The following is a 22,071-nucleotide window of genomic DNA, read 5'->3' on the forward strand; positions in this document are numbered from 1 at the left end:
GATCCGTTGCACCACTAGTAGTATTCATAGCCCTAAGGAGATTTAACCTTTTAAAGAAAGAAAAGTGTAAAAACCCCATCTGTCGAATACCAGAAACTGTATTTTGTGCCTTTGTGCAGGTGATGTGATCACTCGGCGCCACACAGTAGAGATGTCAGAGCAGTACAGGGACCAGCTTGCCAAAGCCATCTACGGGCGCCTCTTCAGTTATCTGGTCAACAATATCAACGACTACCTTCAGGGACAAGATGACACCATCAGGTATAGTGGTGTGTGGTGTCTGTGTCTAGATGTGTTTCCGCAACACACCACAATAAAAAAACTTTGAAATGACAGATTTCCAAAAGCAATCACTCATTTGTGTAAACTGGAGTGACTAACACTAATACTGTAAAGTAATCCTTAGTTTAGAGCAGAGATAAACATTTAAATAAACTTGTAGACTAAAATCTGTGTAATGAACAACAGGGTAGAGATGGAGGACACACCCAAGGCTTTTTTTTTATTTTTATGGAGGCCTCAAATACACACAAAAAGCAACTTACGTTCACACACACCCAGGTGAAGGACATAGGATCCTTGGTGTTGTTGATGTTGTGAAGTCTTATCACACTCTGATAACCTGCGCTAGATCTTCTGGAATGTGTTTGTGAGCTGCCTTGTTTACACACCAGCCACAGAATGTAATAAATTTGTCAGCCACACACTCGTGGCACACCCCTTTCAGATTTTATTGCACACACATGTATAAACACGCGCACACACGCACGCGCACACACACAATAGAATGAAATGTCTCGTTAGTGACATAAGCAACACTTTTCTCATGTTGACTCGGGAAAAATAAAAGTGGCTATTTAATAAGTAACATTCATTTCTTTGTTCCAGTGATCCTGCTTGGGAGATTGGGATCTTGGACATATTTGGGTTTGAAGAATTTCAGAAGAATGGATTTGAGCAGGTGGGACAGTGCTTTCTGTTTTAAAATTCAGCCAAAAAACCAAAACATTGCTATTATGTTCCTCGTCCCTTTACGCTGTGTGATTATTCGGCCTAATCGAGCCAAATGCATCCCCTGTGGCCGTTCTCTGCTATTGAAATATCTCTGAATGGTACTGTATGTGATCCTAATCAAATTTTTAAAATATTTGGAGTTCTTATCTGTTTTAGCCCGGACATTTTTGTCTGTAATTGTAATGAATGTGGTGAGGTCTGTGGCTGACTGTGGCGTGATTTTCATCTGTCCTCCAATGAACTGACGGCTGACACAGTGTCTGTCTCTGTGCAACATGTTAGTGTAATAGGCAGCCTCAAACCACCATGTGGGTGTGTGTGTGTGAGGAATACAAAATCTGTTTTTAATAAAATACAACTTTAAATATTTGGCATTACATTACTTGCCAGTACAGGCTATTGAATCAAGTTAATCTTAGTCCAGAATAGTTGATCCCATTTATTTATTTATTTTTATTTTTGCACTCAGATATGGCAACATTAGTAACAGGCGGTGTAATTATTGCTCACTACCAGAAACATTAGTAAATAATTCTATATTTACGTAAGTGCATGACTTTTAGTTTTGGTTCATGAGTAAAGTTTATATTTAATATTAAGAAGTCTATCTATGAAGACAAGCAGATTTGCTTAGTGTGTAACAGTGGTGTACCTGAAACTGGCACATAAACTACTCCTTTTTTAAAAACAGGGTTTTTAAAGTCCTGCATCTCATGTTTGAGACATCACTATATTATTTATTTTTAATGTTTCTATGTATCTGATGTATTGTGGTTCCTATAGTATAGTAGTTAACATAAGGTTGCTTCAGAAATGCCCTTTGAGACTGTGTCAGGAAACATATCTGGTTTAAAATTCAGCCAAATGAAACACGTGGAGCTACCTGCTGTGGCAAGGAAGCTTTGGAATACATGTTTGTATATATACATACATTTGCATACACAGGCTGCTCAGCATGTCTGTCATCTTTGGTTCTATAGATTGTGAAGTCTGCAAAGTGCTACATATGCGGCTGTATACAGCTCACCTGCTATGAGCTGTAAATCTGTCATGTCCTCATCAAGCATGCACTGTTAATAGACTACTCAGTTGTAAGATCAGCAGGGATCAGACAGACAAGACAAGTTTCTGTGTGTCTGTGTGTGTGTGTGTGTGTGTTTGTGCGTGTGTATCCGGAGCCTCAGAGTGTAATTCATAGTGCTCAAGAGGCTAAGTGCTTATTCCTGCTACTGAAAGCTCACACTTCCTCCCTGTGGAGCTACTAGTTTTTCACAGCTTTTATTAAGAGAGTGTCTGTTTGTATTTGCTTTGTATGAGTGTGTGTGTCTGTCACTAAGATAACAGTGGCCTAGCCCATCTGGATTTTTTTCCAGTCCAAATGGAGGTGAGGGATTATTTCACCTTTCCTATTTAAGTCATGGAAAGTGCCAGAAGAGAAAAGAAAATAACAGGATAAGAAAATGTAAAAAAAAAAAAAAAAAAAAAAAAAGCGAGAGGAAAAACTACTGTGTGTCTGGCACTGCATGCTTTCTTTCATCAGACACTAAACCCACAGAAGAGGGAAGAGGAGGGGCAAGTTCCGGATAAACACAATGACCTCGTACAGTAGACGTGGCACTTCAGTGACAAACAAGCTCTGACATGTTTGTACACACATGTGCACGCATATGCAGCAACGTACCCGAGCACACTCCACATGCGCACAAGGATCGGGGTCATTAGAACTTGTTAATTAGAACTGTGTTTGCCAGGGATGTGTTGTACCTGCTCAGCACTTTGCTAATGAGCTAACTCAATCAACCACCTGCTGGGGCTAAGCTGTTAATGGACTAAACTAGCTTGGAGTAAAAGAATAGACTGAAGAAAAATGGGACTCTGTCCGCCTGCACCATGAAAAATATATTACGCCTGTTAGTTAATGATTACCATGCATTCAGCAAATCAGATTTTATCCTAATATCCTATAATTATTGTGATATTTTACTTCTGCTGTATTGGAGCAGTTTCTGCCTTGGAGTAGTCCAGTTATAGTACACTGCCAACCCAGAGAAACTATAGAAAGGAGAGTTGATGTGACACTTTGCACTGCAGGTTGACCACTCTATCCTGCTTCTCATTACTCCTATTAAAAGGGCAAGCTATGACAGTATGTAGCTGGCCCTGAGTGCCTTTGAGTAGTCTGTACTTATTGAAATTGCGGCTGTGGCAGTGAGTGCTGCTCGGACTTTAACTGCATTTGTTATTGAATTTACGATGCTATGGATATGTCTCTGGTTACTCTAGTGCTCCTATTAACAGTAGCCATCAATAAGGCACAGATGATTTGCATCTGCAGTGCTTCTGTTAGATATGACAGTTGCATTATTCAGGAATACAGTCGCATCATAATCGTGCTCAGTAAGCTCAACCAAGACCTGCATATAATTAGTGTTACACCTGTTTTATAGATGTTTATAGATGTTTCACAATCTCTATCAATCTTTTTTTTGTCATGTGTTTACAATAAACTGCAAAGTGTTTTTATTTTCTGGGATTCCTGGGAAAATTCATCTTCAGTTTTCCCAGGAATCCTGGGAATTAAACATGTTTCTTTTTAATAACTTCAGCTAAACTCTGGGCATTTAAAGCAGCTCTAATACACCACGGAGAATCGGGCATGCACGTGTTCACAGTGAGATTTTCTACGTATTATTCTGCTCATTATTAAGGCAAAAAAGACAATTAATGTTAGCCAATATTAATATAAATGCAAACTACATTCGCATCCAGTAATATGGCAACACTACAGGTGCAAAGTAGACTACCTGCTATAACAACAAAGCAATAAATCGTAGCCTAGTAAAATCAATGAACACTCACTTGAAGTTAGCAGAGATAATATTAGGACAGGACAGACTAATCTATTTCTTTTTGGTTTATAACATAGTGAATTTTTGAGCATATAAAAATGTATAGTGGTGTTACCAAAATATAACTATAATATGTAAATCAGATGGACCAATTATAATTAAAATAGATTCTGAGTTTCCCTGATTAAAGCAAAAATGAACTTGCAACAACAGGCATCATTTCTTTTAGTCACATTTGTTCATTTTGCACTCACTTTTTTTCTTCTTCTGGACCGTGGAAATGCAATCCCACAGTGTCAACTCAGAAGTTGGAACATGTGCTATTGACCCCAAATGCTTTGTATTCATTAACAGGCTACATTTTTTAATAAACAGCACCCAAGTTAATTTTTTCTCTGTCTTTACATTTCCCGGGAACTGGGGAAATAATCTTGCTAGGATTTCCCAGGAATCCCATTTTCTGGCATTAAACCCTAGTCTACACCATGCCCAAGGTGTCAGACATTTGTAATAGTTTACTGGTCAGCTGTTACAAGAGAAGTCAGCTCATTTATGCCCCTGACAGCCGATTGTGTCCAGCATTGTGAGCATTTTTGTTCTTTAAACATAAGCATTCAGCAGCATCTCTCTGATGAACGTCAGCCATGCGTGCTGAAGAGTGTTTACATGCTGGTGTGTGTGTGCTCTGTGCATTCCAGCTGTGTGTGAACATGACCAATGAGCGGCTGAGGCAGTACGTCTCTGAGGTGCTATTCCAGCAGGAGCAGGCTGAGTGTCTGCAGGAGGGCATCGCCATGGAGAACGCACACTCTCCCAGAAACCACCCAGCCATTCTGGACTTCTTTTTTCAGGTACTGTATGCTTCTAGTTTGGACCAGTCCAGTCCAGTTTGATCTGACATTATGTAATGCAACAATCCCAACCACACTTTCCCGACCTAACTTTTGGAATCACAATTATTCACAGTTTTCTAATGTACACAGTTAAAGTCTTGACATTTTAATTGAGACGAAAGGCAAAAGCTTAACATTTTCAAAAAGTCTATATAAACATAACTGCTAATGCCCCTCTAAGCCAACTGTCTGCCTCTGTTCTAATTGGTGCGAGAAATCTCCAAATCAAATAATATCACTGAATCTCCTTTATGTCACACGAAAAAAATATCCTATGTGGCTCTCTGGAAGTGTCACAAAATATGGATTACTGTTATTGCTTCATGCTTGTAAATATCTCCTAAATAAATGATAATGTGAACATCTGTTTGTTCCTCCTCCAGAAGCCCCAGGGGCTGTTGTGCGTGTTAGATGAGGAGAGCCAGAGCCTGCGGCCATTAGAGCAGACCTTGTACAAGAGGCTCTCTGCCCAGTTGGACTCCAACCAAATTCATGGGCTGTCTCTCACTACCAAGGATGGCAATGGGAACCCCCCACCGAAAGACCAAGGCCCAGCCTTTATTGTCAGCCACTATGCAGGACAGGTCTGTGTGTGTATGGCGATTTTATTTCAGTAGATTTTGCAAAGGATTAATGAGGATGAAGTGAGGGCAGCTATAAAGAGCATGAATGTTAGAAACGCAGTTAGTCCAGATGACACATTGTTTTATACAGTGAGAGGAGATTGAGAGTGAGAGGATGCCTGAGGAAGATGTGTGTGAGAAGAGAAATGTACTGGTGTCAGTTTTCAAGCATAAGGGTGATGTGCAGAATTTACAGAGGGAAAGAGGTGATGACTCATACCAAGACATAGGAAAGAGTTGCTGAAGCTAGGTGAAGGCGAGAGATGATGATCAGTGAGCAGCAGTATGGCTTCATGCCAAGAAAGAGAACTATAGATGTGATGTTTGCTTTGAGAGTGTTGATGGAGATGTATGCAGAATGGATTTGTGAATCTAGAGAAAGCATGTGAAAGAGTGCCAAGTGAGAAACTATAGTACCGCATGAGAAAGTCAGGAGTGGCACAAGAAGTATGTGAGGGAGGTGCAGGACATGTTTGAGGACAGCCATAAAGTGGTATGGTGTGCAGTAGTAGTGACAGATGGGTTTAAGATGGGGGTGGGATTACACCAGGGATCGGCACTGAGCCCCTTGTTGTTTGTGATGGTGATGGACAGGCTGACAGATGAGGTCGCGCGGGAGTGTGGACTGCGATGTTTGCAGACAACATTGTGATCTGTGCTGAGAGCGGGGAGCAGATGGAAGAGAGACTTAAGGTGAAAGTATGCTCTGGAGAGAAGAGGAATGGAAGTCAATAGAAGCAAAATAGAACAAATGTGTTAATGAGATGGAAGCAGGTGTAACAGTGAGCAAGCAAGGAGAGAGGTAGTGAGGAGTTTAAATACCTGGGGTCAACCATCCAAAGCAACAGCCAGTGCAAAAGAGAGCTAATGAAGATAGCGCAGGTAGGATGGAGTTGATTGAGATGAGTGTCAGGAGTGATTTGTGACATAAAGATGGCAACAAGAGTAAAAGGTTAGGTTGGTAGCAAGACCAGCTCAGTTCTCATCATGGAGATGGTGGCACTGAAAAAAAGACAGGAGGCCAAGCTGGAAACGGTAAATGTTAGAAATGAGTACATCGATAGAACTTATTGAGGCAAGGCTGAGATGGTTGGGACATGTGCAGAGGAGGGATAGTGGTTATATTGGACCACACAGAAGGTTCATGGATGCAATGAAGGAGGATTGGCCTGACAGAAGGAGAATGCTAGAGAAAGGGTGATATGGAGGCAGATGATCCACTATGGCGACCACTAAAGGACCAGCCAGTTACTGGGCCTGTTTGTATTGCATCTGTATCTGTGGTTCATAGCACATTTGTGACATATGAACTGATAGAATAAATATACTGGAATATTTTTAATACTAGGTAAGTATATATTTCTTGATTTGTATTTATTTGTTTTTTTTCTGCTAGATTTCATACAACCTCACAGGATCGCTCACAAAAAACAAGGACTCTCTTCCTCAGAATCTCCTGTTTACGATTAAGTGTAAGTACCCAATGAATAACAGACATGCGTGCACATTGTAGCATCAGCACGCGCTTCATTACAAAGACGCACTCTTGTGTAAACAAACAGCACACAAAACCACTCGTTGTCCAAATGTGGTTGTGTTTTTATATGTGTGTTTCATCCCCTGTGCAGCAGACAGCACCGTCTGTGTGTATATTGTCTATAGAAAGTGCCAGATGTGAGGTGTTGTGGTTAGCAGGACACAGGGACTCGTTGTGTGACTGCCAGGCTAGCCTCGTGTCCAGAAGCCTAATTGCTATAATTTCCATGATGAGGCTAATCTTCTAAAGGCTAGCCCGTCTCTCAGACTTGGCTGTTATCCCTCCGTCTGACAGGTCGATGCATCGCTGCCTTTCATCCACACCGAGACATAAACAATGTGGTTTTTTCTTTTAGGTGGCATCCCCTCGTCACTTCTTGTTTAGGGCTTGAAGTTAAAAGGACCAAAGTGTCTGCTATGTGCATTATTACATGAAATTGTAGGCTGTGGATATAGGGTGAAGATGATCTAAAAATAATGCCCTGAATGTTTTTATAATCAGTTTACCTGAAAAAAATGCAAGATTTATTCCTTGTTTTTCTCACTCTTGCTGTAGAGAGCTCTTTATGTTTGTGCTTCTTATTGCTCTTTGACTCAAAACCAAAACAGTGTGCCCAAAATGTTCGTAGTGTAGTTCAGTATTCTGAATCCATGTAGCTTATCTCCATTTTTGAAACAAAACACCAACTGAAAAAATAAGTGAATGTTTGTAACAGCATTTTAAAGGTGGAAATCATGACTTTTTACATATAATTGTGTTCTTAAAATTGAATTGGGTATTTAAAAAAAAGTTACATAATTTGGATACATGTTTAGTGTTTGAACCTTTCCATTTCGCAGATATGTCTTATGAGATTTCATTACAAAGATGGTAGGCTGATTAAGCTAATTTAGGATCTGTGTCCATGCGAGTGTTTGCACACAAAGACTCTGTATGAATTATTATTATCTTCCCTTGTTTGTAATTCTGCAGAATGCTCAGACGTTTTGCAGTATACTGTTTCATGTTTCTGGCTAGCTATTCACTTAACCTTTGTTTGCTCTTCACAGAAGCACTCACTTAAGGGTTTAGCCCCTCTTAGTGGGGGCAACAGCTCTTGTTCTTGTAATTTTACATGCACTATACCACGGTTTGGAAAACAGGAGCACAGCAGTGCTGAAAAAGGTTACTCATGAAATGTAATAGGCTATAAATTGCTAGTTACGCTGCTAAAATTGAAAAAAGTTATATAGTTATTTTATTTAGTTTTTCAAAGTTGACAGTAAAGTATAAAAGTCAAAGTGGTTAACAATCTTTATACTTTACAGCAGCTATAGAGTTATGGTTTACTTTCAGAAAGAAAATAATGAATTTTATGCACTGCCGGTGTTCTTGTGCTACAACATGATCATCTGCTCCTGCGGCAGTCATGGCAGACTCAGGTCACTTAGAGCAAAGTGCACTGATTTGTTTGGCAGACAAGAGGCAGTGTAAATTCAAACAAGAGAGCCAATAAAAAACAAGAGTAGAGATTTAAGTGCAAACTGCCAAGTGAATGAAGTCTACCTAGATATAGTGACAGCTCCTGTTAATCTACCCAACCCTTGATGATGTGTCCATAAATGTGATAAAACTAAACACTCCTGCATATTTTTTTAATATAGTGTGTGAGCTTTTTATAAAAAATGATACATTTGAATATAATCATCATCACTTGGTTAGTAATTGTGTCATTGTCTGTCATTTTACACCAAAAATGAAACAAAAAAAAGCAATCCTGGTGTTTGTTTTGTGTCACCAACTGCTCTGATTTATATTTTTCTTTAAAATGAGTGAAAAAACCTTTTAGTTAAGAACAAAAAACTGTTTCCAGATTTTTCTTTCAAAATAGATTATTGATCGAGACAAAGCTACATGGATTATTCAGATGGTCGAGGTGATTGCCGTGAATGAAAAGGCAATTAGCTTGGAGCTTTTAGTATTTAAGTCCTGAAATAAGTCTTGTTTTTTATTTGCTTAACTGCACCTACCTGCCACCATCCTTTACCACCTCTCCCTCGCTCTCTCTTTCCTTTTTTTCTGTGTCTTTCTCAGCCTTTCAGATTAGAGCCACACACCCACGTTCACACACATGTTGTTTGGCTTTCTGAATGAGCTCATTGTTGTTGCGGACCGCTCCACGTGTTATAGAGTGACATGGTCCACCCCCTCTTGTTGCCTAACTGATTGTTGTTTACATGCAGATTAATTTTATGCGTCCTCCCTGCTTACACTCCTCCACTGATTTTTCTCTCTGTCCTTGTTCATTTTTCTATCTATCTTTCTTTCTTTCTTTCTCACCTCTCCATATTCTCTTCCACCCACTTTTTCAACCAATGCTATTGCTTCTCTTACCCTTATGTTTTCCTCCCTCTCTGCATGTATGTGCTTTGTGCCCAGCAGCCAGTGAGAGTGTGTTGCTGCAGCAGCTCTTCCAGTCCAAGCTGACTCAGACTGGTTCCTTGGTGCCAGCAGCCCGGAGCTGCATAGGGCTGAGGGGGCCTAAAGCTGCCTTGTTGCTCCACAGGATACCATCAGTCTCCCTTGTCAGTGCCAGCTCAATCCCCCAACAGCCCCGGAGGTACCATGATCTTACCAAGGTACGGTACCTTGCACACAGTGGGATGAGTCCACTACTGTGGCTACACCCTACACTTGAGCCAATACACTGACATCAATTCACCTTTATAGTATTTTTAGTGCGTGACCACTAGATTTAAGTAAACAAAAATATAACATGGCCACTCCCATTTCAACTGCATATTATAAAATAGGACTTGGTGACATGTTTACCCAGAAAGCTCTGCTGTAAAGTGACCACTAAAATCAATCGATGGAAAAACTGGGGTGGTATTTTTCAGGAACAAAAAAAGAAAAGTCTAATTTAAGCTTCTTCCCACCACATTGCTATATATAAACATCTGGGAATTAGATTTGTTTGTGCAGCCCTGCAAGAGATAAAAGCTCCACGAGAATGTATACACGTGCACATGAACTGGGGGCATTAGTGTGCTTATACACTTTTCTCAAAACACGAAAAAGCACACCTGAAAACAATAGTGTCCCAAGTCTTTTCGTTCAGCTGTTTTTCCCTCTTTATTTTATCTGTTTCAATGTTTTGAAAGTACAGTGTAGTGGTGCACATATGTGATTGCTGGTTGTATAACCTTCAGGAGGCCCTGTCTGCTGTTTCTGTGGCTCATTAGCCATCTAGAGCAAAGGCTTATATAAGGCCCCTTTAACCTCACTGATCTGTCCCAGCAGCCTTATACGGTAACACTAGGCAATATTGTTTTGCTGCTTGGTGTATAAGCCTGTAAATATAACAGTAAAGCACTGAACCTCTTCTTACATATGACGAATCATAACTGTGTCTGAGTTCTAATATGCTACATATTTAATCTGATTGCAAGAACCACACCAATTATCAAAGATGTCAACATGGTTTTATTAAGGCTGCACAAATTTGATGATATGTGATGATAATGTTCCATATTCATCAATGGCCCCTTCAAGAGGTTCATCTGTCTAACAAGTTCCTGTATTATCGCTTCCTGCTTCCAGATCTTGAAGAAAAAGGGCTCCAGCTCCTTCCTCCAGCGACTAGAGCGTTGTGGACCCACCACAGTGGCAGTCCAGCTAAGGGTATGATCTCGTCCCGTTACATAATTCTTCCAGTTGCAAGCGAATGAAATTTTACAGGAATAAAGCAAAGGAATTTATGTCAATCTTGTGAATTACTGTGCATTTGCAACAATGCAAAACTAAGTTTAGAATTGGGTGCTGTGATTTCACAACTATATAAAGAAGCACAAATTTTCAGTTAGAGGAGAGCAGGGGAGAGTGGCTTCTTGGTGGTGACGCAAGAAGCCTAAAATGTGGTTGAGAGAAGCAGTACCTTTGGTTTGAATGAAACCAGTGTATTGCACAATCAGACTTGTGGTCAACGAGTCCCTCTGGGAATGGCAGGGAAGGAGAGAGTGGGCTGAAGAATGATGCTGTACCAAGCCAAACATGAAGCCCTCCACATGAATGAATGAACAATGAACAAAAACCACTGTGTTCTGTGGGCACGTATCTGAGTGTGTGCATACGCATGTTTGGAGGGAAGACAGTTATGTAAATGCTGCTAGTGGCATCCAAAGATGAGGGGTGAGGTATTGAGAACTGGAACCTAAGGGTATGCATTGCATAGACTGACGTCAGTTTGACGAATGGCAAAAACACAGATGTAAGTGTTTATGTGTCTACGTGACCTTGAATGGAGCATCTTTGAATTCAGAGATTGAAGAAAAGCTATTTCTCGCGTTCTCCCTCACACACCCGTAGACAGAGCAAAGAGCTCTTTGTGCTTTTGTTTTCTCCAGAGGCAAAAACACACCCCAAAATCACACCACTTTGTCACAAACACATTGTAATTTTGCTCCAGTTTGTGCAGCACACACGTCAAACATCAAATGAAGTCAGACAATCCTTCCTTCCTCTCTAAATTACTTAACATGTAAAAACAGCCACGAGGCTATTGTGATCGACTCGCTAAAAATGTGTAATTGAATGCATCTCCTCTGTGTTTTCTTTCTCTTCCAGAACACACTGTCAGAGTTGGTTAGCAAACTGCAGGCCTGCACTCCCCACTTCGTGGAGTGTGTGCGACCCAACTCCAGCTGTCAGCCAGACAATTTTGACAGCTTCCATGTGTCTACCCAGCTGCAGTACATCGGGGTGCTTGAGATGGTGCGCATGATCCGTTATGGTTACCCCGTGCGCCTGTCCTTTCCAGGCTTCCTCAGCAGGTCAGTGTTATATCAGCGGATAAGAGTGCTGCAACTATCGAAACTTCTCCTCTTAATTTACTGTTTTGTCTCCGTATGCTGATCCACTTTATGACCACATCTTTCTTAGCTCTCAGATGCTTCTTTTAGGGAAAGGTCTTAAATTTGACATATTGCACTGCTTCTTTGTCTCTCTGACTCATCTCAGTTATATCGAACCATTCCCAGCAGGTCACTGAGACCCTTCCGTTTATCTGTTACACATCCACCAGGTGAAAGTAGGCTTAAAGATTCAGAGCAAATGACTCTGCCAATGAATGCATGGGCATATACCATACAGTACTGCGAGTTCACAGGCAGACTGACATATTTGAATTGAAAAGTCACTGCGACTCTTATTGTTACGAGTGCAGCGTGACCCAGAATGTCTTTTTTTAGGTATAATGCGAGACCATTGCTGCTAATGAGTACCACAGACATTTCCCATGTCAGCGTGACACACAGGCATTAACCAATTGTGCGTAAGGTCATTTTGTCCTGCACTTGACGGTTATTTTTGACAGTTACTCCACATCACCTGACTTCCCTTACTATCTGCTACTACCCCTTTTTTTAAAAACCGCTTTGCCTTCATGTGTTACTCATTGTACTTTTTTTGAGAAACAGAGAGAACAATGTGATTTTGACATTCCGTTTCTCCTCCATTTTTATGTCTCACTTCCTCGCCTTCAGTTTAGCTAATTGTCTCAGTTTTTCCTGTCTTCTGATTCTGAGAACCAGTAAAATACTGAGAGGATTTACCTCTAAGTCCAACCACCTCCCCACCCCCACCCCCTTTCCCTTTCTCTCTCTCTCTCTCTCATCCTCTGTTCTCTTAGCTTCTCTCTCTCTTTTTGAGGATAAAGGGATTAACATGAACATTCTTGGCAGATAATGAGAGACGACAAAGCTGGTCACATGACCCCCTCAAAAGTTTCCACTACTTTGCTGTAAACATCACCCCCCCTGGACACACACAATCCTCCTACCCACCACCTACACACACACATCTACACATACTCATACATACAAACTTGTGCAAACCAGCTCCTCACTTCCTAAACCTCAGTTGAAAGAGTGGATGAATCAAAAACCTGTTCAGTATTTTTACCGCTAATGAGTTTTAAGCAACATTCTTGAAGTTGTCAAAAAATAATTATGAGAAGTTAAAGAAAAGGAATGGCTGTGCCTCTTAATGTTTGGTTTAACACTATTCAAAGTAACTCACTACTGTAATCACATTCAATTTTTCTGTAATGCTGTAATCTTAACACATTAATTAACAAATTCAGCAATGCCAGTTTTTTGTTACATGTGTTGCAAGTTCTTCAGTTATCTGCACACTGCACACTGAGCAGTTAGAACAAAAAAACAAACATGCACTTTTGCACTTTCACTACATTCAGCTCAGTTTGGTTGGTGGGTTTAGTGATTTTCTAGTGGACTAGAAAAAAACACTTAACCACTAAATGGATTTTGAAACAAGAAAAATGAAAGCAGAGAGTCAGACATTACATATTGTCCGCATGATTGACGTTTGTAGATTTTACTGTACACATGAATCCATCACACAGTTTTCAAATAGTGATAGGAACACTTAGATAAATATATCCCCTCAAAGTGTTTGAATGAAATCAGGAAATAGGTTTGTTGTTTTTGTACTATACACAGAAACATGAGGCTTCAAAATTTTACAATGATCTTGTATTTTGACCTTGGGAATTTGAAACAACACTGGTTTTATTTTTTTTGTGTCAGGAGTATCGGAACAGTTGAGACGCATTTTTTCTAAACACTGGGTCTCTGTGGCTTTTAAACCCCAAAACACGCTGCGCCAAAAATTGGTCCACCCCAAGGATCGGGTCCCCCGACACAAATAGAGTAACATAGTGTACGCTGTTAAGTGCCAGGAGGATTGCCAGGATTTATACATCGGGGAAACCAAACAACCTCTGGCGAAGCGGATGGCACAACACAGAAGAGCTACCTCGTCAGGCCAGGACTCTGCAGTCTATTTACACCTACAGGTCAGTGGACACTCTTTCAATGATGAGGATGTACACATCCTGGACAGGGAGAAATGCTGGTTTGAGCGCGGAGTCAAGGAGGCCATTTACGTGAAAAGGGAAAGACCATCTCTGAATCGAGGAGGGGGCCTAAGGGTACATCTTTCGCCATCTTACAATGCTGTGATTGCAGCCATTCCCCAACTCTCTGTGAATGGTACTCATGGCCATTGATCAGTGGTCTTTGATCAGTGGTTTTGGTCAGTGGTTGTTGATCAATGGTCATGAGAATTTGCGTAATTAAGATTAAGGAACTGACCTCCCAGCCCATTGTTCCTTCAGTGGGCTGGTTTCAGTCATTATGCAAATGTACTGTTTATAAGATTGGGGAAACCTGCAGTCAGCTGAGACTGAAGAAGTCACTTGGATGAGTGACGAAACGTTTCTCCCACAAAACGCTACGTCCAGATGAACAGAATCAACTTTTGGAGACTGGTTTTATTGTTTCCTGTTTCGCTCTCTCTCTCTGGATTGTCTCAGGCACAGCCCAGCATATAACAGCCTGCACCTGCATAACAGCCTACACCTGGGTGGGGTCTTGCCAGGTATGGTAGACCCCAGCCTCTATGGATCTTGGGCTTGGAGCTTGCTCCTCTGCTGCCATGTTTAGTGCCTCTCTGCTATCTTTCAGTCCAGTTTTGTCCAGCCATTGGAGAGATTTCTTGATATCAGCCATTTCTATCTGCAAGTGGTTCATGCTGTGCAGGGCCCCGTCCTTCCATTATGGTAACTCTTCTTGCTCCTCTTCTTTATCGGGTTTCTGCTACCTAGAAGCCACTACTTGATGTTAGTGGCTTCTATCTCCTCCCTTGGCCACCTGATCTCAACAGGGTATCTGAAAACTGGCAGTACATAGGTGTTGATTCCCAAGATCTTCTTCTTCCTATTCAGCTTACTTTCTGCAGTTATTTGGTATTTGCAGCTTTCCTTACAACATCTTCGTGATTCCCATTTGCCTGTGGGATTCCCAGATACTTGTAACTGTCCTCACTGTCTGCAATGTTGCCTTCTGGTATTGCGGTTTCCTCGGTTCTGACTACCTTCCCTGTTTTTTTCACCATCTGACTACACTTCTAGTTCAAATAACATTGCTGTAGATTCTAGTGGTTTGGATCAGTGAATCAATGTTTCGTTTACTCTACTCCATGTAGAGGAGGTGCCAAATGATTCCTCGATTCTGTAGTCAGTATCCATAGCCAGTCTTGTAGCAGAACAGCAGTGGAGACAGAGCATCTCCTTGGTAAATCCTGCACTTGATGGTTGTTCATTTGGCTTAAAGTTGGCCTCTAGTGTTGTTCGCCACATCCCCATTAAATTTCAGATGAAGGCTCTTAGGGTTCTGTCGATCTTGTTGTGTAAAAATAAAATATTTTTTTTTACTTGTTTTGATAGGTGTTCCACAGAGTTCCTAGTTTTATCAGAATTTAAATCAAGTTCACGTATGATAGGACATTTCTGAAATTATAAAAAAGCAAAATGTAGATGTGTAATGGCAATGAATGGAATGCCAAGCAGCATATAAAATAGTATCATCTGCATAAAAATGTACATTACAGTTTTGGGTGGCAGAGGGTAAATTAAAGGGGTTCAAGAATAGATCTTTGTGGAACACCTGTCCAGATGGCAAGTGGACTTGACCTGAAAACCACTGAGATCTGTCAGAAAGACAACAATGAAAGCATTTAAGGGACTGTTCATCTAAACTGACTGAGAATTGTTTTTCTAATAAAATGGTGTGATCTACTGAATTAAATGCTTTTGGTAGATATGAAAAATGCAGTGCATTACTAATGATTATCAAGGGCTTCAGTAGCATTACTACATGCTACAATAACATTGTAGTACAAATACTGCAGCTGTTGTTGTGCTGTGTATCTAAAACATGACTTTTCTGACTATAAAATGTTTTGTTTTTTCCAGATACACTTTCCATTAGGAACTCAGAATTAGACCATTTTAAGACAGGGCGTCAATTATTTGAGTCACTAGGGTCACCACCTCTATGCAGTGGGCGCACCGGTGCACCCTTCCAGATTTTGGGAACTTTGCCAAAGAATATTAAGAATATAAGTTACAGTTGGTTTAGCACTGATGTGAAGGAGGGATGGATTTAAATTATCCTTAAATTTCTTTAAGCTTTAAGATAGTTTACTGTAGACCTCTTTATGATTTGTAGATATAAAAGAGAATTTGTTTTCAGAGTTACGATTCCGGCTTTTGTGAGTCGTTTCTGGCATTAGAAGCAAAAGACAAAAATTGTTGAATGCCTATGTGACACTTTTTTTGTTGTTGTTGTTCATACAAATTTACCATACATACAGTAAATGGTGTGTGTTCTGATGTGTGTGTTTTTGTAAATAAAAGCAATACCTGATTTAAGTGGTTGGCACTCACAAAACACCAGTCAATCCAGGCCATTTGCCATTCATCTCTCTCAGCTCCACTGGGTCCAGCGCAGACAGTGCCAACCTATGATCACTGCTTGGACTGCTGATTTGGGGGTGGATTGCACTGCTGTTTTCCAGAGCTCTTTCTCACTTGATGTCTCATTCTTTCCTCACTTACTCTCTCTTCTGAACCACTGTTTGTATTTTTCCCTCATCATCACTAGCTACCTACTTTTGTCATGTCCACACAGTTTCATACCATTTTTTTTATTCCATCTTTTCCCTGCAATGTGTGTCTCTCCTTCAGAAATAATCCCAGGCTCTAGACTAATCAGAATGGCAGGCCATTAAATTACTCATTATCCTTGACTTTGCTGTAGTGTCATGAATACAAACAGAGCTATGCCTACACAGAAATACACACTTACACACTGGAGCTTCGCAGGCCACTTGACTAAGTCAAAGCGGCAGCCTGAAGCGAATTACATTAGTGTCCTGGTAACCAGGGTGATTTACGATGAAATCTGTTTTACTGTTGCTTTTATTTGTCTTTTATGATACCATATGTGTTTTGTGGCCAGGTTTATTTTCTGCAAATGTGTGAGGTCAAATAGGACCATTTGAACCTTGTTTCTTCCAACCCCAGCCCTTGATGTGTGTTGTTCTTATCATCTATCCAAAATTGGATGTGAAAGATTTATAAGTATTTACAGAGCAAGGTACAAATGCATTCCACAAGAATAAAAGTCATTTTTAAATATGATTTTTTTCCAGGTACATCTTCATTACCTTCCACTGACAGATAAAAATACAAATTTCTTGGTAGTACATAGAAAGTAATGTCGGCAGATATTATTGACTAAATGTTGCCACCATGCAATATGTCTAAGGAGCAGCTTCAGAAAGGAAGTAAGAGTTTAAATTACAAATGCACTGCCATTACCACCTTTGTGATGCTCAGTCAACGAGGTCAGTGACAGCCCTCTGGTCACAGTGAACCACGTTAGCACAGTGTAACCCTCCATTTAAGCTTTTTTAAAAGGGTTATTTCACTTCTTTGACTCCACATGAAGCCCCCTTAGGTCTTGTTAAAGCAGGGACCATCGATGGTTTTCATATCCTCGTTGGAGAGGTCATGGATTTACAGAGTTCCTTTGTATTTTATGGGCCCACAGGGACAGCGTGTGCTGTCTGCAGAACTGGTATTACCATACAGAGAGAGGGTTAGGGAGAGTTCAGACATAGCCCACTTCTGTAAATCAAACACATCCCACATCCATGTACACTCGCATACTCGCTATTGACAGCACAAGTGGTTTATGTTTCCAGCCATCTGCTTGTTATATATGTCTCGTCAGCAGAGTGGCATCATCAGCTAGTAATGCTTCCCATTGAGAACAGAAAAGACAGACTGGTGTACTGATAACTGATTTTTAATAAAAACAAATGTTCAAAAACCAGTGTCTGAAATAGTGTGTAAAGGAAGCTTTACTTACAGCATTTATTGAAAAAATAAAGATAGAAACCAGTGACAAATTCAGCATATTAATCTTTAGCTCTTTGGCCCCTAAAAATTTAAAGTATTTTGCATAAAACATGATTCCAAAATGTACATTGGAATATTTATTAGACGTATTGTGTATAACATATAATGATAATTGTAGTGTACATGGACACTTCTTTTTCTGCCAAATATAAATTTTTTAACGTTTTTATACTGTGTTTCTGTGACTCTCACGCCTTACTTCATACACTATTAGATTACTGACTCACTGTTATATATTATTATACTAATATAATATATTAAAATATATATTATACGGTATATTATAATATATACTTTATATTGTATAAGTGACTGTGTTATTGCTGCTTGGGTGCTGTGCAAAACCCTATAGCCATGTCTTTAAGCAGTGTTGGGACAGTCACTGTTGTACCTCTGTCCTGACCTCCTCCATACATATTGATAATGACTTGAACCCATAACTCCATAGGATCTGTTTCCACTGATTTCGAGTCCAGTTCTTGTGTAATTTGGCATACCTTAGCCTTTTCTCCCTGCTTTCCTTCCTTAGAACTGGCTTTTTAACAGCGACCCTTCCACTGAGACCATTTCTGATGAGACTTCAGTGAACAGTAGATGGATAAACTGAAGGCTCACGTGCAGCTGTCTGGTCCTGTATTGGGCCTTTGCTGGATCTATTTTATCCTATTTCTTCATGATTTTCCAATATTGTTCATCTGCTGCAGATAGTTTTTTTTAGGATTCTTTTTCCTCCACTTGTTCAGTTTCCTCATATGCTGCCACAATGCTGCCAATACAGGCTAATAGCTCTTCTGGAATCACCTTGTTTGTGCCAAAATACTATTTCATGTTTGTCAAAGTATGTTTTTTGGGGGCATTTTTCATAGATTGAACTAAAGAAATGGGAACAAATATGTGCTTTTACAACAGGTTGCTAGTAACAAAGTGCCTGAAGATAGCTGTCTTTTATATGTTGACACAAAATTGACACGGTTTTGTAAACGGACTCAGGCGCAGACCAGGAGACCTTTGCAGAAACTGATAGTGCGTTTATTTACAGTGGTGTCACCGGGTGATTATATATATACAAGGTGCTCGGGGAAGGGGTCCGGGGCTCCAGGGGGAAGGGTCCAAAACCACACTCTTTTCCACTCCAGTCGCTCCTCTCACTCACTCGGGGGTACAAGGACGGGTCCGAGGGGAATCTATGCATACACAGAGAAAATGCAGTCAGCACAAGATCATAAGGAAACTCACAGACTAGACAGATTGCTGAAGCACTAACGCGGGTGACTCAACGTTCCAGCGACGAGTAGTGTAGGTCTGCCATCTTAAAAAGCCCTTCTGATTGTAGTAACCAGCGCCAGGTGTGATGATGAGCACAGGTGTGTGGGCCAGGGGCGGAGCCCACAGTGAGCACCGCTGTGGCCGGGGAAAGAGGGAGAGAGAGCACAAGAACAAAACAAATGTTGCCAAACACGGAATCAACCGGTGAGGCACGGGGACCGTGACAGTACCCCCCCCTCAACGGGAGCCCCCCGGCGACCCACCAGGCTTACCAGGGTGCAGACGGTGGAACTCACGCAGCATGCGCCGGTCCAGGACAGCCGCACGCGGGACCCAAGAGCGCTCCTCCACGCCGTAGCCCTCCCAGTCGACCAGGTACTGACAGCCGCGCCCCCGGCGGCGCGAATCCATAATGCGGGTGATCGAGTAAGCAGGCAGGCCATCCACAAGCCGGGCGGGAGGAGGGGGCCTGGAAGGAGGGCACAGAGGACTGGACCGGACAGGTTTGAGCTGAGAGACATGAAAAACGTTGTGGATCTTCATATTACGGGGCAACTTGAGCCTCACAGAAACAGGGTTGACCAGGGCCGACACCTCAAACGGACCGATGTAGGTGGGAGCGAGTTTTTTGGACTCTGTTCTGAGAGGAACGAAACGTGTGGAGAGCCATACCTTCTGTCCTATGGCATATTCGGGTGCAGGAGTCCGTTTGCGATCTGCGACGGCCTTGTTGCGGTCCCTTGTGCGCAGCAGGGCTGCCTGGGTCGCCCGCCACACCCGCCGACACCTGCGCAGATGAGTTTGGACCGAGGGCACAGAAAGCTCACCTTCCACTGAGGGAAACAAGGGGGGTTGAAATCCCAGGGAGGCCTCAAAGGGGGACCGGCCAGTGGCAGAGGCCGTCAGGCTGTTGTGTGCATATTCTATCCACGGCAGTTCCTCACTCCAGATGGATTGATTGGAGGAGGCGACACAGCGCAGGGCGGCCTTCAGCTCCTGGTTCGCCCGCTCAGACTGGCCATTGCTCTGCGGATGATAGCCTGAGGTGAGACTGACCTTGGCCCCCAAGGAGGTGCAGAATTCCTTCCAGACGCGGGAAGCAAACTGAGGTCCCCGATCCGACACAATGTCCTCCGGGATCCCATGCAGACGAAAGACATGTTGGGTGAGCAGCTGCGCAGTCTCCAGAGCCGTGGGAAGTTTGGTGAGAGCCACGAAATGGGCAGCTTTGGAGAAACGGTCAATTATGGTAAGGATTACAGTGTTACCTGCTGAGGGAGGCAGGCCAGTCACAAAGTCGAGTGCAATGTGGGACCACGGTCTGGAGGGTGTAGGAAGAGGGTGGAGTTGTCCTGCCGGTGACTGGTTCGTAGACTTGTTTCTGGCGCAAACTGGACAGGCAGAGACGTATTCTCGAGCGTCTCGGGTCAAAGAGGGCCACCAGAAATAACGTTGCAGAAACCGAATGGTTCGGTGTGTTCCTGGGTGACAGGAGAAACGAGCCGTATGGGCCCAATGAAGAACTTGAGACCTGACCGACTGGGGAACGAATAGCCGTCGGGCAGGCCCTCCTCCTGGGTCGGGTTCTGTCTTCTGAGCCTCCCGAACAGCCGCCTCAATCCCCCAGGAGATGGCTCCCACAGTGCAGGTTGCAGGTAAGATGGGTGCAGGGTCAGTCTTGTCCTCAGAATCAGAATGTTGCCGGGATAGGGCGTCGGCCTTAACGTTACGTGATCCAGGTCTGTAAGAGATTGAAAACTGGAAACGAGTGAAAAACAGGGCCCACCTTGCTTGTCGGGCGTTGAGCCTCTTTGCGGTTTGTAGGTAAGCCAGATTCTTATGATCCGTCCAGACGACGAAGGGTTGAGCCGCGCCCTCAAGCCAGTGCCGCCACTCCTCCAGGGCGAGTTTGATGGCCAGTAGCTCCCGGTCCCCGACATCATAATTGCGCTCTGCTGGAGAAAGACGGCGAGAGAAGAAAGCACAGGGGTGCAGCTTACCTTCCCTCTGTTGAGATAGAACCGCACCCACCCCGGAGTCGGAGGCGTCCACCTCCACCACGAACTGCTGTGTGAGGTCGGGCTGAATCAGGATTGGTGCTGAGGCAAACCTCCTCTTGAGATCCTGAAAAGCTGACCGGGCGGAATCGTGCCACTGAAAGGGAACCTTGGGTGATGTTAATTGGGTGAGTGGTAGGGCCACCTTACTGAAATCCCGAATAAATCTTCTATAGAAGTTCGCAAACCCGAGGAACCGTTGCAGCTGGCGCCGATTGGGGGGTTCAGGCCATTCCACCACAACTTTGACCTTTGCTGGATCCGGGCGGAGGTCCCCCTTTTCTATTATATATCCCAGGAATGCGACCGTGGAGACATGGAACTCACACTTTTCGCTCTTGACGAATAATCGGTTCTCCAGGAGACGCTGCAGAACCTGTCGGACCTGGGTTTCGTGCTCGGCCTGGGTTTTGGAGAAGATCAGAATATCATCAAGATACACAAACACAAACCGATTGATGTAGTCCCTCAGAACGTCGTTTACCAGGGCCTGGAAAACTGCTGGGGCGTTAGTAAGGCCAAATGGCATGACCAAATACTCAAAGTGTCCCAGGTGGGTGTTGAACGCCGTTTTCCGTTCATCGCCCTGGCGAACACGGACCAAATGGTAGGCATTTCTGAGATCCAGCTTACTAAAGATCGTGGCCCCCTGAAGGAGCTCAAAGGCAGAGGTGAGGAGCGGCAGCGGGTACTTGTTTTTAACTGTTATGTTATTCAGTCCGCGATAGTCTATACACGGTCGAAGCGTCTTGTCTTTCTTTTCTACAAAGAAGAACCCTGCTGCTACAGGAGAGGAGGAGGCGCGGATGATGCCGGCAGCTAGAGACGCCGTAATATATTTCTCCATAACTTCTCGTTCGGGAAGCGAGAGGCTATAGAGACGGCTAGTTGGTAGCGTGGCGCCAGGGAGCAGATCAATAGCGCAATCGTAAGGTCTGTGTGGAGGCAATGATTGCGCCCGGTCCTTCCGAAAGGCCTCTGCAAGGTCGTGGTAAACGGGAGGG

At 42.7% G+C, this 22,071-nt stretch overlaps 1 protein-coding gene across 6 annotated transcripts in view; it reads left to right on the plus strand.

Annotated features, from left to right (window-relative positions):
• The window catches only part of myo16 (myosin XVI), a 107,631-nt gene that overhangs the window by 64,240 nt on the left and 21,320 nt on the right, over nucleotides 1-22,071 (plus strand). For 5 of the 6 annotated variants that reach the window (XR_010096508.1, XR_010096509.1, XM_063498035.1 and 2 more), the window contains exons 20-27: nucleotides 120-261; nucleotides 889-961; nucleotides 4,562-4,714; nucleotides 5,140-5,340; nucleotides 6,776-6,851; nucleotides 9,335-9,534; nucleotides 10,499-10,579; nucleotides 11,522-11,727. Coding sequence is in view for 4 of the 6 variants with exons in the window: in XM_063498035.1 (XP_063354105.1) it covers nucleotides 120-261; nucleotides 889-961; nucleotides 4,562-4,714; nucleotides 5,140-5,340; nucleotides 6,776-6,851; nucleotides 9,335-9,534; nucleotides 10,499-10,579; nucleotides 11,522-11,727 (1,132 nt within the window). In the remaining 2 variants the exon portion in view is untranslated. The remainder of the gene's footprint in view (nucleotides 1-119; nucleotides 262-888; nucleotides 962-4,561; nucleotides 4,715-5,139; nucleotides 5,341-6,775; nucleotides 6,852-9,334; nucleotides 9,535-10,498; nucleotides 10,580-11,521; nucleotides 11,728-22,071) is intronic. The other variant, XM_063498034.1, reaches the window with a different exon arrangement.

Source organism: Pelmatolapia mariae, linkage group LG16_19, assembly GCF_036321145.2.
Source record: "Pelmatolapia mariae isolate MD_Pm_ZW linkage group LG16_19, Pm_UMD_F_2, whole genome shotgun sequence".
Lineage (NCBI taxonomy): Eukaryota > Metazoa > Chordata > Actinopteri > Cichliformes > Cichlidae > Pelmatolapia > Pelmatolapia mariae.